At 40.8% G+C, this 14,703-nt stretch overlaps 1 protein-coding gene across 2 annotated transcripts in view; it reads left to right on the top strand.

Moving 5' to 3' along the window:
- ranbp9 (RAN binding protein 9) overlaps positions 1-13,670 on the top strand; it is a 29,907-nt gene extending 16,237 nt beyond the window's left edge. The window contains exons 7-14 of one of the 2 annotated variants that reach the window (XM_038717240.1): positions 1,790-1,902; positions 3,737-3,845; positions 4,361-4,515; positions 5,378-5,531; positions 6,938-7,056; positions 7,389-7,540; positions 9,247-9,358; positions 9,787-13,670. In XM_038717240.1, coding sequence (XP_038573168.1) covers positions 1,790-1,902; positions 3,737-3,845; positions 4,361-4,515; positions 5,378-5,531; positions 6,938-7,056; positions 7,389-7,540; positions 9,247-9,358; positions 9,787-9,917 — 1,045 coding nt within the window. In that variant the 3' untranslated portion in view covers positions 9,918-13,670. Of the gene's footprint in view, positions 1-1,789; positions 1,903-3,736; positions 3,846-4,360; positions 4,516-5,377; positions 5,532-6,934; positions 7,057-7,388; positions 7,541-9,246; positions 9,359-9,786 lie in introns of both variants that reach the window. The other variant, XM_038717239.1, reaches the window with a different exon arrangement.
- The last annotated feature ends 1,033 nt before the right edge of the window (positions 13,671-14,703 follow it).

The raw sequence follows: 14,703 nt of genomic DNA on the forward strand, positions 1-14,703 counted from the left end.
TCCTTTCACTTTAGCCATGAAGAGGAAGAGGAGGAAGAGGATGAAGGTCACTAAGTGCTGACAAGATCTGTGGTGAAAGGGTTGGAATCAGAACCAAGATTTGATAAGAACTGGATTCCATAAGTAGAATCAATATCGATAATTTTTGTTAACACTGAAAACTAATTGGTAATTTCATATTAATATGTTGAACATGTTAAATAAATTCAGTTGGAAGACTGCACCAACTTCAGGCTCATTCTAAGCTAACTGGAGGTTTTAGATTTACTGCATGTAATTTGTTACGTATTTTTGGAATACAGCTCCTTCCTTTTGCTCGCTCTTAGATCAGTGCTCATCCTATATTAGTTGGATCCTGTAGGTGAAATTACAGCTGACATAACGAGGATAAAGGTATAGATGGACCACTTCCCCATCAGAAAGCAGGAGCTGGGATCCAGAAGTAAAAGCTGTGCCACTCGGTTTCCCTTTATACTGTGTCCTGATGGGATTAGCTCTCTGTTGCTATGATTACTTGTCCTGAATGCATTTAAATCTCCATTTGATGGAGAGGTTGAGGGAGACAGGGTGGGTGGAGTGGAGGGAGCCATTGCCTTTATCCATGAAAGTTGCCCCACGGCCTTACTATAGTATTCCGGTTTTATGAAACTTGGGTCTTTGTAGTGCTGGACATCATTTGTATTTGTAATAATATTTTATATTATTAATATTTTACTCTCAAATGTAATTTGTCAGATTTGGGGCAATCAGAACAGCTGAGCCACAGACATGAAAACAATAGGACGGTACAATTATTACCCTAACTGTCCTAAAAACACAGTTTACAAAGCAACTCCCTGGTTCAACCCTGACCTTCTGTATTTAACACAGTTGTGTGCACACGGTTGTCCTGTACAATATGCTCACTTTAAGTTTTACCTTTTTAAATAAACTGAAAAGCAAACTGTTCATATTGTTTACGTACTGTCTGACCACAGATCTCAGTAATTAACGTAGTGAGTTCAGTGTAACTGAAAGAAATGATGGGGGGGGGGGGGGGGACATTACAAAAAGATAATCCCAGTAGAGTTTAAAAGTTCACTCTTGACAAAACGGTCTGACTCCACAGCCCATTTAGCAGGTGTTCTGCAGCTTTCGGCCGTATCAGATGGTCAGCAGACTGAGTTCACTCACTTGCTGTGATCGAAGTTGTGATAAACCAAAATTAACCTTCAACTGAAGTTCTGGGTTTTGAGTGTGATCCGGACTACATCTGCACTCAAATACTCAAAGTGAACAGCTATATCACTATTTACAGCAGCATTAGCCCTCTTCTGCCTGTCTGTGTCAGATTTCTTTGATAATTTAGTATGCACAGGAAAAGCATGGTTAAGTATTGTTTGTGCTTGTTCTAGTTCCACTTAAATCAACATATCATATTTACTGAACTGTTACAAACAAATTACGGGAACGGAAGTAAACAAAAATCTAAATCTACGTTAAGCTTGAGTCTCTACCAGATATTTAAAAAGTTGACATTGTTTTTAACTACAGTAGCTACATCAGTGTTTGAACATGTTTTTAATCAAGAACAGTTCAATTTGACGGAACACATACAATCTAGCTATCAATTTAACTATCTGTAATACATTATACACAAAAACACGACTGCTAATCGGATGTATCTATGATCAACTGATTAGGTATGTGTGACCAGATGGAGAGAGGCTCTTTTCTGTTAACTGTAATGGTCTGTGTGACTTCTGCTGCTGCGTCTCATCACTGACTGTGTTTTTGTATTTCTTGTCAGGATGGTGGCTTCCTACCTGGTGCACCACAGCTATTGTGCAACGGCTGAAGCCTTTGCCAAATCCACAGACCAGGCCGTGCACGAGGAGCTGGCCTCCATCAAAAACAGACAGAGTGAGTCCTTCTCTGTTTGCGTTTGTAAATAATGCCGGTACCAGGTTACAGATGGGGACAATCTCTGAGCTGTCAAACTCAGAGTTTCCGGTTTCAGAACAGGTGTTTAAAATTAGTTCAGTCAACTCTGAGTATGTTGAACATGCTGGAAGCTCGTGCGTGGGGATGAAAAAAAGCCATCATCAATGGAGCTCTGATACTACGAGTCACCATGGCAAAGGGTAAATAAAGGCAGAGCCTCCATTTTAATCGGGTGGAGCTAGAAATATGAATGCTGCCAACGCGGACCATGATTGGCTCTAAAACGCAGGAGTGGAGGAAGGATGCGCTACCATTAGTACTTTTTATACAGTGTTGCACATTCATCATTTACCAAACTGGAATTTCCTTAATGAATGATAAAGAGCTGGAATTCTCCTGCACTAAATGCCGGTGGCAGTAACTGAAGATGAAAATATTAATCAAACCGATTAGACACAGTTTAGGCTCCTCATGGACCAGTCATTGTAAAGTGTAAAGTGACAGTCCGGCTATTAATGATTTTTTTTTTTTTTGCAATCTAAAATGTGTCTAGGCTCAAACTGACAGTGAAGTTAGACATTTAGGTTACATTAATAAAATTACTACAATATGAAAGGTTACTGTTCATTGATCAGTTTTATACAGATGAGTTTAAACAGTATACTGCAGCACTGTAGTGCACTGTAAGTGTTTATGTTCAACTGTTGCCAACCTGATATATAGCTGCCTTAATGTCCACAGAATCACTGTGTTATAAAGGACAGTGTAGCTTATATATTTGATTCTGTTCTGAGGATAAATTTATGATGTCCAAAGATAACTCTCTGTCCATTCATGCTCTGCAGGAGGGGAGGAGTCAGAGAGAAACTCTGCGTTAGTTGAATTAAACCTCCTCTCGAGCAGGTTAGGTTCACAGCATAAATTGCCGGGGTTACAGACCTAGAGTTTATCTGATCTCGCTCTCTGAAACCGAAAACCCAGAGTTTCCCTCATCTCGGGCTCAATTTACTCAGTTTTCACTAAACCCGCTTTCTGAAACAGGCCTCAGGAGTTTTCCCAACATTTTGCCGTTTTGTAGAAATAAAATAAGGTATTGTCACCAGAGGGGGTATATACTGCTGAAATGGTATTTACTAACAAAAAGTGCAGCAGAGGGACCAGGGTGACTTTATCAGCACAGTTAAGATAACTATTTTAAATTTACTGGCTGTCGGTTATGTTCATACAATGCAGAGACATTCTGAAGTTGCAGTTTCCTTTGCATGACTGATGTATTGCATCATATCATGTTAAATATAAAATGGCAATGAAAGTTGATTTCTTGTAAACCAACTGCAAAAACACATACTGTAATGAGTTGTTTATAATACATACTGTACACCTACTAGTATGGCATTAGGACACAGCTTTTTTCTTTCTTCTTGCACAGTCTTTGGTGCTAAAGTCACCTGTCAATCACACTCGTAGAAGTAGCAGTGTGGGTGTAAATTGTCACCAACAGATGATAAAGAAAATCCATGCACTTACTTAACAAATGTGATGATCTTACATTAGAAAGTGAAATATTTAATCCCACCTGCAATGTTTGTGTTTTTGGAGGGGGTGAAATCTACATCACAGAATGCTGCAGTTTCTCTCTGACATGCAAAGATGTGTAAAATGTTTTTATATATATGCCAGTAAACATATAGAAATAATAGAAATAAGAACAAATTAAATTTGGTGCCTGGACAGCACACTAACGGTATCACCTTTGGGGAAAAACATGGAATAAATATTATCTCTCCTAAATGTGTTTGCTGTTGGTTTGCAGAGATCCAGAAGCTGGTGTTGTCAGGTAGAATGGGCGAGGCTATCGAGACCACACAGCAGCTCTACCCCAACCTCCTGGAGAGGAACCCAGACCTTCTCTTCATGCTCAAGTAAGACCACGGCCGCATTGGAATGGGGTTTGTTTTCACAGTTGATTGAACTAAATCACATACTTGATAATTGGATGTCTCTTATTACTTATGTTTCCTAAAATAAAGACCATATTTCAAGGAAATCCTGCTGCTTAGGTTGCAAAAAGCTGCCTGTCCCCTTTCTGGGGGTTTATCGAAACTGATGTGTGCCATGATTCACAATGATGATATTTAATAAAAATTACATTTAAAGAAATAGGGATTGTTTGTTTTCTCATTCAAGTGTTTGCCTTATTACCTTAATATTCATTTTATAATTCAATTATTTTCCACCTTGTCTCTTTTTCTGTCTTGTTCAATCCTCTTTTCTTTACATCTTTTTGTTTATTGCTCCCTCCCTTCTGTTGTTTGTTTCTTCTTCTGTCTCTCCTCTTTCTGCTTTTTATCTTGATAATTCTTGCTTTGTTGCGGGCTTCTGTTTTCTTCCAACTTCTTCATTTCCCACTCTCCCCTTCCTGCTTCCACGTCCTCAGGGTGAGACAGTTCATAGAGATGGTGAATGGGACAGACAGTGAGGTGAGATGTCTGGGAGGTCGCAGCCCAAAGTCTCAGGACAGTTACCCCGGCTCCCCCCGGCCCTTCAGCAGCCCCAGCCACAAAGCCAGCAGCTCCCAGCCCTACATCCCAGGTACAGTCCAGCTGTGCTCAGCGCATTCACATCTGGAGATTAGAACAGGCCTCAAGTCCATCCTGAGTACAAATAATGCTCCATTTTACATCCAGCGACTGCAGTTACCTTTGTACAGCCTCAATATCTGCTCTGCAAAGTGTGTTTAGTATGGTTACAACCAGATTTAACAGATTGATATCTTACACTTTTTTTTCTTTTTTTCTTTTTTTTTTTTTTGTGGTTTTGTTACACAGAACCATCTAAGAAGTCCTCCTTGGAAACACTTTGGAAAAGAAAAAAAAATAAAAAATACATCGCAATGATCACTCTGCCACAAGCTGACTTCAACCAGTCGCATAAACAAACCATTTAGCGTAGTAGGATAGCCAAATGAAAACCTCTTTTCCATTGAGAGAACCTTTCAGTGGTGTTCTTTGCTCTTTTTTTAATGAATACATTCTCTACAGTTCTGATATGACTGATGCTATAGCAGCATCGACGCTAACCTCTTTAGGAGCTGCCATTGTTGTTTTCGAACAAACCGTTGCTTTGCTTTTCACTGCCACCCCACCTAAACCACACCCGTAGCTGCTAGTAGTCCTTCAAAGGATACGGATTTGTCTAAACCACTGTGGTTCAGGCCACAAAGCATTACAGATTCTCGCGTGATCTCGCAAATCCAGCTGCCTCGCAAGGTAAAGAAAAAAGAGCTGGCCCTTTTTTTTTTTTTTTTTTTTTTTATTTATTTATTTTATTAAATAAAGTGAGAAACACTTCATCATGTTAAGTTTAAGAAGACCCCTCAGTATTTCTGTGGGTAAGTCACTTGTTAAGAGTTAAACGTCCATCTTTTACTCTGTTGTTGTTGTTGTTTCTTTAGGGTTTGACAGCAACTGCTGTAATGGTGTGACATCTAATAAGAGCCACAGCTCCTCCCCTCACAGTCACAAGCCCTGCCCCCCAGGTTCTGGCTCCACCCTCCCAGCGTCTGACATTAGCCTCAACGGGAGCCGCAGCCAACAGCCCATAACCAGGTACTGAGAAAAAACACATCAACACAACAGCATTTCATTTGCTTATAAAGCTGAATTTATGCTTCAGAACGGGCTGTGCAATACCAGCATCTCGTAGAAACTGCAACACCCTGACAAAGAAACTTGGATTACTGTAAATTCAGTAAGAATTCTCTTACCTTATTTAGGTGCAGATAATCTAACTGAGATAGACTCCTGTCTGAGCAAATACAGAAAAAACTGCTGTGTACTTAACTGTATCATAAATTGTCTTTTAACAAAGTGTAAACTTAAAGAACAATTTAACGGCAGCTTAACTATCTAGTGGTCTATCTCCACCTTGCCGCTGTGATGTAGAAGTGTACGCCAGTAGTTTTGGATTTTTCATTAGTTTTTATTTCATTTTGACTTTTTTCAATTTCAGTTTAGTTTTTAACGTGGGTTTGCTAGTTTGGTTTAGCTTTTATTTTTTGAAAATGCTTAGTTTTAGTTTAGTTTTGATTAGTTTCAGTGTTAGTTTTAGTCTTTGTCGCTGCAGGATGCCAAGCTCAGTCCGGTTTAGTTTTTTTCAGAAAACATGAAAATACAAGTACAATCATTAGAAATAATGATTTGTGAAAAGGGACACCTTTTTTAAGCTATCTGAAGCTTGTATGTAGGGGCCCAAACACAAGAAAATATTTGAAGTACTAACACATTGTCTAAATAAATGCTATAAATAAATGAAGCACATGGAACCTACAGTATAATTTTGAACCTACATACAGAAAACCAAGAACTACCCTAATCCTACTACCCAGTGGTCCCAAGAAATTCATTATAAATTCATTCCCTGACCCCGGAAAGCTCTTGATGCGGAGGAGAAAAGCATAACACACCCGCGGCTCACCAACAGGTGCCTGTTGGCTAATCACCGCTGAGCTGCCTGTCCGGCCCATAGGTCTGGCCAGACCAACTGTCCCCCAACATCAGTTCCACTGGCTTCATATCCACTCGAAATGTAGGCTTATTGGGTCCAAATAAATAAATAAAAAAACTAAGGACATTTACTCTTTCATTTTAGTTAGTTTTACAAACCTACAATACAGTTTTAGTTATCGTTTTTTTGTAAAGTTTATTTTATTTCAGTTAACGATAACGTTTTTTTCACATCTAGTTTTTGTTATTTCATTCGTCTTCATTAACGGTTATAACCTTGGTCAGTTGGTCAGTACACCATGACGTCACTGTTTTGGGTGGTTACAGTTAATTTGCATTATCGTGACACAAAATCAGACGACTCGGTGGAAAAGAAAGTGTTTCACGTGAGATAATCGTCAGCGACATTATGAAGGCAGCCTTTACAGAGAAGGAATTACTGGACTTCCTCTGAGCTGTCACTCACACTGACTGACTGTTTCTCTGTCGTTCTCCTCGTGTCTCAGTAGCGATGTGGATATGGAGGTTGACCACTTCACTAACGGAGTGACAGAGTCTTCCTCCAATGGTTTCCTCAACGGCAGCTCCAAACACACCACCGAACCCGACGACTGTGATGCAGACATGGGTGGGTAGAGTGTGTGTGTGGGCAGAGGTATTTGGTCTGTTCTAGCAGCCTCTTGAGCAGAAGCTCTTTTCTAACATCTGTTTGGCTGTAAGAATCCGGGGATGAATTACTGGTGAGAAACTTCTGCCCTGCCTTTTTCTGTAAGATATTAGTCTTGTATAAAATTTTTTGAGCACTTGGGTATAATCAAGGATTGAAGGCTTATTCTTCTGTTGCTGTCATTGTAAGCTTCTGGGTAAGGGCTCCGGCTAAATCCCTGTAAATGTACCATCACATTCATTCCACATTTAAACATGCCCGTTTTGTGTGCCGGACTTGTTGTGGCTCTGCAGAGGTGGAGTCCGCTCAGTCCAAGAGGCAGCTGTGCGGCGGGAGCCAGGCGGCCATTGAGAGAATGATCCATTTCGGCAGGGAGCTCCAGAGCATGAGCGAACACCTCCGCCGCGAGTGTGGCAAGAACTCGGCCAACAAGAAGATGCTTAAGGTAACACAGAAATCCGTGAGCTTACCTGAGCCATGCTGTGTGAACTTACTTACCTCTGTTTGTGTTATGACTACATACATTTCAGCATTTCAGGTATTTGCTATTTACTTTGTTTATTTGCAAAATATACTGAAAGTCGACAAATTCCTTTTAACAAAAAATGTTTGCTTCGTAACGTTCAATATAGATTTATTGACGTTTTACAGATACTCAGGTACGCAGCTTCTCTACCTCTCTGTCACTGTAACTTACGTGACCCACATAATATGCAATACTGCAACATAGCAGCGCTGGACACCAACACAGTGGAAGAGCCATCCACATCCAATACAGTAACATTTCTTACTGCGGTCTAACTGTTATAAAGTGTGGCAACAATCTCATTTATAATATTCAGTCCAGCTCACTAACCGTTTCGTTATCACCCAATACATTTAGCTGTGCTCACAATGCTGAGCCGCAGGTGAAAGATATACAAACAGTAATGTTAGTTACGGAAAAGCCGGCCTGCGAGCTGACACTGATGAATCACGTCGGCTAAATGCAGTCAGGTTACATTATCATATAACGAGCATGGATTAGTTCAACCTCAGGCTGGTAAAAACATTACTGTAACGTTGCAGTGGGATTTTACTTGAGTTTCCAGCATGTTGTGTGAAGCTGTCTCTGGCGTTTTGGTGTGTTCGACTTGCTCATGAGTTCGAGCGCATGCACAAGAACACACTCTGGAAAGGTAGTAGTTGCAATCTGAAGAGACCGCTGAAAACTACATATAGCCCTACATAAGTGTACTCGAGGGATTTATGATTGCACTTCCTATATAGTTGTGGGACTAGCAAGAGTCAGAATTTTAAAAAAGAATGAAAACTGATGCAGCAGAAGCTGAGATATCCTGACTTTTAAGATAATAAAACATTGGTTTTTCCTTAATGCAACATTGTCCTTATCTAAGACCTCCTTGCCTTTTGTAAACATCTACCTCAAGTTAGCTGCTGGGAGGAGTTGCCAGATAAACAGGAAGTCACTGGCTCCGTCCAAGAAATAGTCCGGCACATTACCCACCTTAAAACTCAATTGTCAGTTGTAAACTTCGGTTTTTGAATTAAACTAAAGTAGGGCTGGATGATACAGCCAAAAATGTTTTTTTATTATCACAATGAATGTCAAATCATTATTTCTTTCACTGTAATGTAAATATCTTTAAAAATGAAAAATTAAGTGCTAATTTATTTGTGATTCAGATGAATTAAATCAAACAATTGTTACATTGTTATTGAGCAAGATTTATCACGATAATGATCATTATTGTTTGAGATGGTAATGAATTAGCTTTAGAGGTTCCCTTAGGTGGCTTTTGTTACCTTTTTGGAGGTGAAGTAGGCTAACTGATTCCAGTCTTTGTGCTAAGCTAAGCTAATCGGTGGCTGGTGGTAGCGTAATACTTGCTGTGTACAGACACATTAGTGGGATCAATCTTTTTACCTGACTCTGATCAAGAAATGATATTTCCTATGTTGAACTATTTTAAATGTAAAGGCTACAACAAGATAGAAAAATGCACAACCTGTGATGAAAAGGTAACTATAGGACTGTACAGAACTGATCGTCGTTGAAGGAATTGCATCATAGTGTGGGAACATGTGTGGAAGAGAAGATGAAGCGGTGTGTTGTGATCTGGATCTGTTGTTGTTTGTCTCCTGCTGCAGGATGCGTTCAGCCTGCTGGCCTACTCGGACCCCTGGAGCAGCCCAGTCGGCTACCAGCTGGACGCCATTCAGAGAGAGCCGGTCTGCTCCACTCTCAACAGTGCAATATTAGGTAGGTCAGCTGTCCACGCTGTCAATATTATAGGTTTACATTTGACCAGCATAACCTTCAGAATATAAGATCATCACTGAGCACCCTGAACTCTACACTCCAGCTTTTTGAATCCTGTAACCAGTTTTGTTTCATGCGGTTGAAAGCGCCAGACAACACTAGTAAGTGGACCTTGAGTGTTTACATGCACTTAAGTAATCAGGTTAAAGTTGGCTCTCTCCAGTAGTCTGATATTTTAAATGTCATTTACACAAGCACAATCAGGGTAGGGGACTGGAGAAACCAGATTCTCCCAGTTTCAAATTGGTATGCACGATCAGGATGAAAGACTGCAGACAGGGGAAGGGAAATATTTGCTAAATTGTGACGTCAGAAAGGTGTGAAGTCATGACGTTGTTGATCCTCCTCTCCTTCTTTTTTCTCTTCAGAGACTCACAACCTGCCCAAGCAGCCCCCCCTGGCCCAGGCCGTAGGTCAGGCTGCCCAGTGCCTCGCCATCATGGCACGAACTGGCAGCGGCTCCTGCGCCTTCGCCTCTGTGGACGATTACCTGCACTAGCCCTGTGTACACGCACACGCGCACACACACACACACACACACACATTCACTCTCACTCTCTCTGAGGACTTGTCCAGAAATTTCTCCCTCCACCTCCTCCATCAGTGTAGTCATATTGGCTGAGGAGAGGCTTCTCTGCGCGATAAGAAGTAGAAAGTCAACCACCTCACTCGCTTCTTGTTCGGCTTTCACCGATCGACACAAACACCTCTGAGGACCCGGAGTAATTTCTGGACAGATCTTTAGATTGCCGACACATACCCAGACACACACATTTAAAACACACAGACACACACCTCCCTCTCCATCGTAAATATGAAACTACACCTCCTACATGGTTGGCCTCACAAGCCCCCTCCTCCAGCCCTCCGAGGCTGCATCTGCATCATACTGACTGACCGCGGGGACACCAGCCATGAGTAGCCGACTTGAAAATACTCGGAGAACTCTTATGGACTCGCTGCAGATACAAAGCCCCCGTATACGTGGGGGCATCAAGCCGGGGCGGACAGACTGATCAACCCCTGGTCAAACATAAATGGAAAACTTAAGACAAAAACAACGAGAAAAGAAAGCCGACGTGTGACCGCCATGGCCGACCTGGTGCACCAGACAAACGTGCGCACACACACACAAAACACACGCAAACACAGAGGCAGGCTGATGCTAAAAACAGGATTGAAAAGCCCATCTCCACCGAGGCTTGTGGAGTCCTCAAACTCCAGCCAACGCAGGGCTCCATTAGGGACAGACAGACTACCCCCCCCCCCCCCCCTTCACCCACTTCACCCCCTGCACTGCCTCCCCCCCCCCCCCCCCCACACACACACACACTCACTTCAGGACATCGGCGGAGATTTGTGTGACGCATGTGGAGTTGGGACTTTGAAGAAGCCAGAGAATCTACAGTCTCGACTCAATGTTCCCTGTTTTTAATCTTTTGTTTTGTTTTTTCGTGGGGTGGGGGGGTTACCTGGCTCTTGATTTGGTTTTTAGTTTTTCCAGGTTTACAAGGCATGGCGCAGATGACGATGATTATTATTATTATTATTATGATCATCCTAATTATCATTATATTAATTATTGTTACTTGCATTCACAGTATATTTGTTGAGCGCCAGCAAGAGCAAGTTCCACCAAGTTATTATAATAAAGGTCCCGATTCCACCGATTACCAGTGACGAGCGTGTGTACGTGTTAACGTTTATATATGAATTTAACAAAATGGAATTATATCAATAGAGTGAGATATTTAGTTATCAAATGAAAGGAAATCATTGAAAAAAAAAAAAAAAAAACAACACAATCCTTTAATGATTTGTACTGACACCAGTGATCCTGAAGCGTGCTGGTTGTTCCTAGACTGTACAAGTTTTTATGTTCCCGTTTTGTTGCCTCCAGGGTTCCTATGCAGGTGGAAAGCTGATATATTTGACCTTTTCTGGGTGTTAAATTTTGGAAAACACAACTGCCCTGTAGTCCTGAAACAGAGCTTTAGAACTTTCATTACACACATTGTGGCAATTACCATGAAGTAATTTTGGCTACAGCCTTGCTAAATTTTGGCACTTATGAAATTCCTGAAATGGAAACCCTGTGTAGGAATCCTGATTTACTTGTTACCCCCCTAAACCCCCAGCTGCACAGCCGGTTTGATGCAAACATTGTGAATCTTTATTTTCGTATTGATGTCTATGCTTGTCCTTAACCCACAAAGAACTCAGGAGCCAAAATGTCCCTCTGTTCCTCCTCGGTTTAAAACAGGAAGGTCCAACGAAGCAGCCGTCTGGCCCCGGGCCTCGATTATAGGTGGACTCGCGTTTTTTTTTTAGCGACTCCGCAGCGGGCTTTTCAGACTTGAACTCAGACCGGAAAACAAGCAACAGTAAAACTGAGCTGCAACCTCTAAATGAGCTCTGCGTCTGATTTAATGTTGGAACTGAAATTTGAATTCTTCTCACTTTTGTGTAAGAAAAGATAATTATGCAGCTATTCACATATTTTTTTATTTCAATAGAGGATAAGTGTTTTATGGACATATTTGTGGCAACGGTGTCTAAACTTCAAGCCCCTGAGTGGACGTTTTCTCTCTTTAACAACTGAGAGCTGGCATTGCTAGTGTTGTCCGGCATTGACTCTCAGAGGAGGAGCGCTGGCTAACGTTGCCTGTCTCTATATCATGGTTCCCGCAATGGTGATTGGTAAAATGCTAAATGACCACACCACAACGCATCGCAAATGAGTTACTGAGATTCCAATCTCGCAGTTACACACAGTCAACATGGCGGGTGCTCAAACCACAGATGGGTCTAAGCCAGTGGTTCCCAAACTTTTTTAAACTCCAACACCTCTTCAAAGCAACTTTTTAGCTTTCACTGATTTTAGTGTTTTGTTATTTTTTTTTGTTCAGCTCAGGTTCAGTCAGATGTATCAGCATTTCTTTAAGCTCTGTTTACAGGGACAAAGCTTTTATTTATATTTCAGTTGACACTTTTTTTTTGTTCTAGAAACTGTGAGCTTTTGTCACCAGCATAACTTGTGTGCAATTAGACAGATTAAAAAATGGAAATGTATCCCGCGGCACTCTTGGCCTGTCCACACCTTTAGGGTGTCTTTGTACCCATTTTGGGAACCACTGGACAAAAAAAAACAAGTCCCCCCCCCCAAAAAAAAGCTGTTTAACCTGCCTGTGTTATGGTTATTGTCAAATTACCAGGACTGACATCAATAGTCTGTACCGAACATCGACTCCCCGCAGAGAACAGTAATGTAGGGGGCACTATCATTGCAGAAAAATAAGTAAAACTTAAAATTTCTTATTTTTGGGGAATTATTTAAATTTGAGTTAATGCTTTAATGTTGGATAGCGGAAGTGAAATGTGTTGCTTGTTTTGTTTTAAGTTGACCAGATAATTTAAGTCAAACTAGCTCGGATGCTGGTTTACCTTCAGTAAACCTCGACTTTGCGTTACTCCCTGGTAGCATTTTGCTGTCTTGTTATTTTTTTCTAAAGCTGCTGCTGCATTCAGGTATGAAAAACCCTCAAGTCCACTTGTCTCAAACTACCCATCATCCCCCAGAGGCGAGCTTCCTCTGCCCACTAGATTTCAGTTCTGTTACCAGATCCTTCTCTGGCCCCTTGTTTGTCAGTGCTCAAAGCATCGACAAGGAAAATACAACAGGAAAACCATTTAAAAAAAAAAAAAAAAAACATCCAGTATTTTCAACTGCACTGTGGCTACCACATTTACAAAATAAAGAACCAAATACTTTGAGAAGATGACATCGCAGCTGTGTGTTTTAAGCTCGCTTTTTGCAGAGAAACAGGACTGCCTAGGCTTTCTCTAGACACCACATCCATCTTTTCCTTTAGTTTTTCCAAGGGGAGCCCGGAGTTGACTCTTCTTCTCACAGTGAAACCGAGCTTTTCTGTACCTTGTTTCATATCTCTTTTTTTTTTTTTTTTTCCAGATCGCAAGCAGTCATGGCATCGTTTAGAAAACTTCTTAGACAAAGTGTCTGTTGTCTCTTTCTGAGTAAGGTCTGAAACCTATGCATGCCATAGTAAAGTGGTGGTAAGATCAAGTTAGATGTCTCTTATTTTATTCTTTTTTGTTTCTCCTTCTTTTAGCCAGTTCAGTGTATAAGGAAGATGTCAACCAGTAAGTTGTCCACTGCTGTGTCCGTTTGGAGAAAAAAAAGTGCAATTTGTGTGAGGGTGAAAAGATTTATATTAAAAATGACAAATGATGATGGCACTTGTCTGGATGCTGCATGACATGGACTCTGTGACCCGCTGGGTCTGAATGTTCGGTCCTATATGACACGTCCGAAGATCATCCTGCAAGTTTGTTTTTTTTTTTCATTCTGAACACACGAACCCAAAGGCTGAAAGGAAAACTCCACCTAAATACCCAGTAGCTGATTATTGATGTAGTTTCTGGTCCTTTTTTAAATAACTAAACAAACATGGATAAAATGATAAAATTGATCTATCTGTCCACACAGTGACGTCTTCAAATGAAAGCCGGACGGATACTTACACTGATTTGGGGCCAAAACTTGATTGAGCATTCAAAAACTCACAATACCTCTGCCAATATTAGTTGTGTTTTTATTAATTGCATCTCTCACCATAAATCTGCTCAAATGCACTGAACAGAGCCTTTTACAGTTCAAAATAAACGTGTCTGTTCTCTGGTGGACAAATTGCCAGTTTCTAAATAACCACCCACATAACTTTGATTCACTTCTGCACAGCAAGTCTGTCTGTTATATATCGGCTATAACATGTTTGCCAATGCTGATATTTCATTGATGAGCTAATATCAGTCAGGCGCTACTTCAGATAGCATTCTTTTTGTCCAACCATCAGTATAGAAACCAAAGACATTTCATGTAAGATGATTTACAACAAAAGCTCTGGGTTAAATCACTCTTCGGTGCTTACTGCTCACAATTAATGTCAACTTGTGACAAGTTACCATTCCTTCACTTTTGGTAGCACAAGTCAGAAGGTTGAGAATCGCTTAAATGATCATCAACTTTGTTTGCAATACGTTTTCCATTGACTTTCTGTGCTGCAATTTAAGGTCATTTTGATTGTTCAATCTATAAAGTGTCAAAAATTGGGGGGGCAACTTTTAATTTACAGTCTTCAAAATGCTTGACCAACAATAGATGTTTCATTAAGTCTCATAAGAAAAGAACAGCTAATCCTGAACGTTGGAGTCTGAAACCCACAAATGTTTGGCATCTTTACTTGGAAAAAGGCTGAAACAATTGG

Source organism: Micropterus salmoides, unplaced genomic scaffold, assembly GCF_014851395.1.
Source record: "Micropterus salmoides isolate LMB-PRFRI ecotype aquatic unplaced genomic scaffold, ASM1485139v1 Ms_hic_scaffold_14, whole genome shotgun sequence".
NCBI classification, from domain to species: domain Eukaryota; kingdom Metazoa; phylum Chordata; class Actinopteri; order Centrarchiformes; family Centrarchidae; genus Micropterus; species Micropterus salmoides.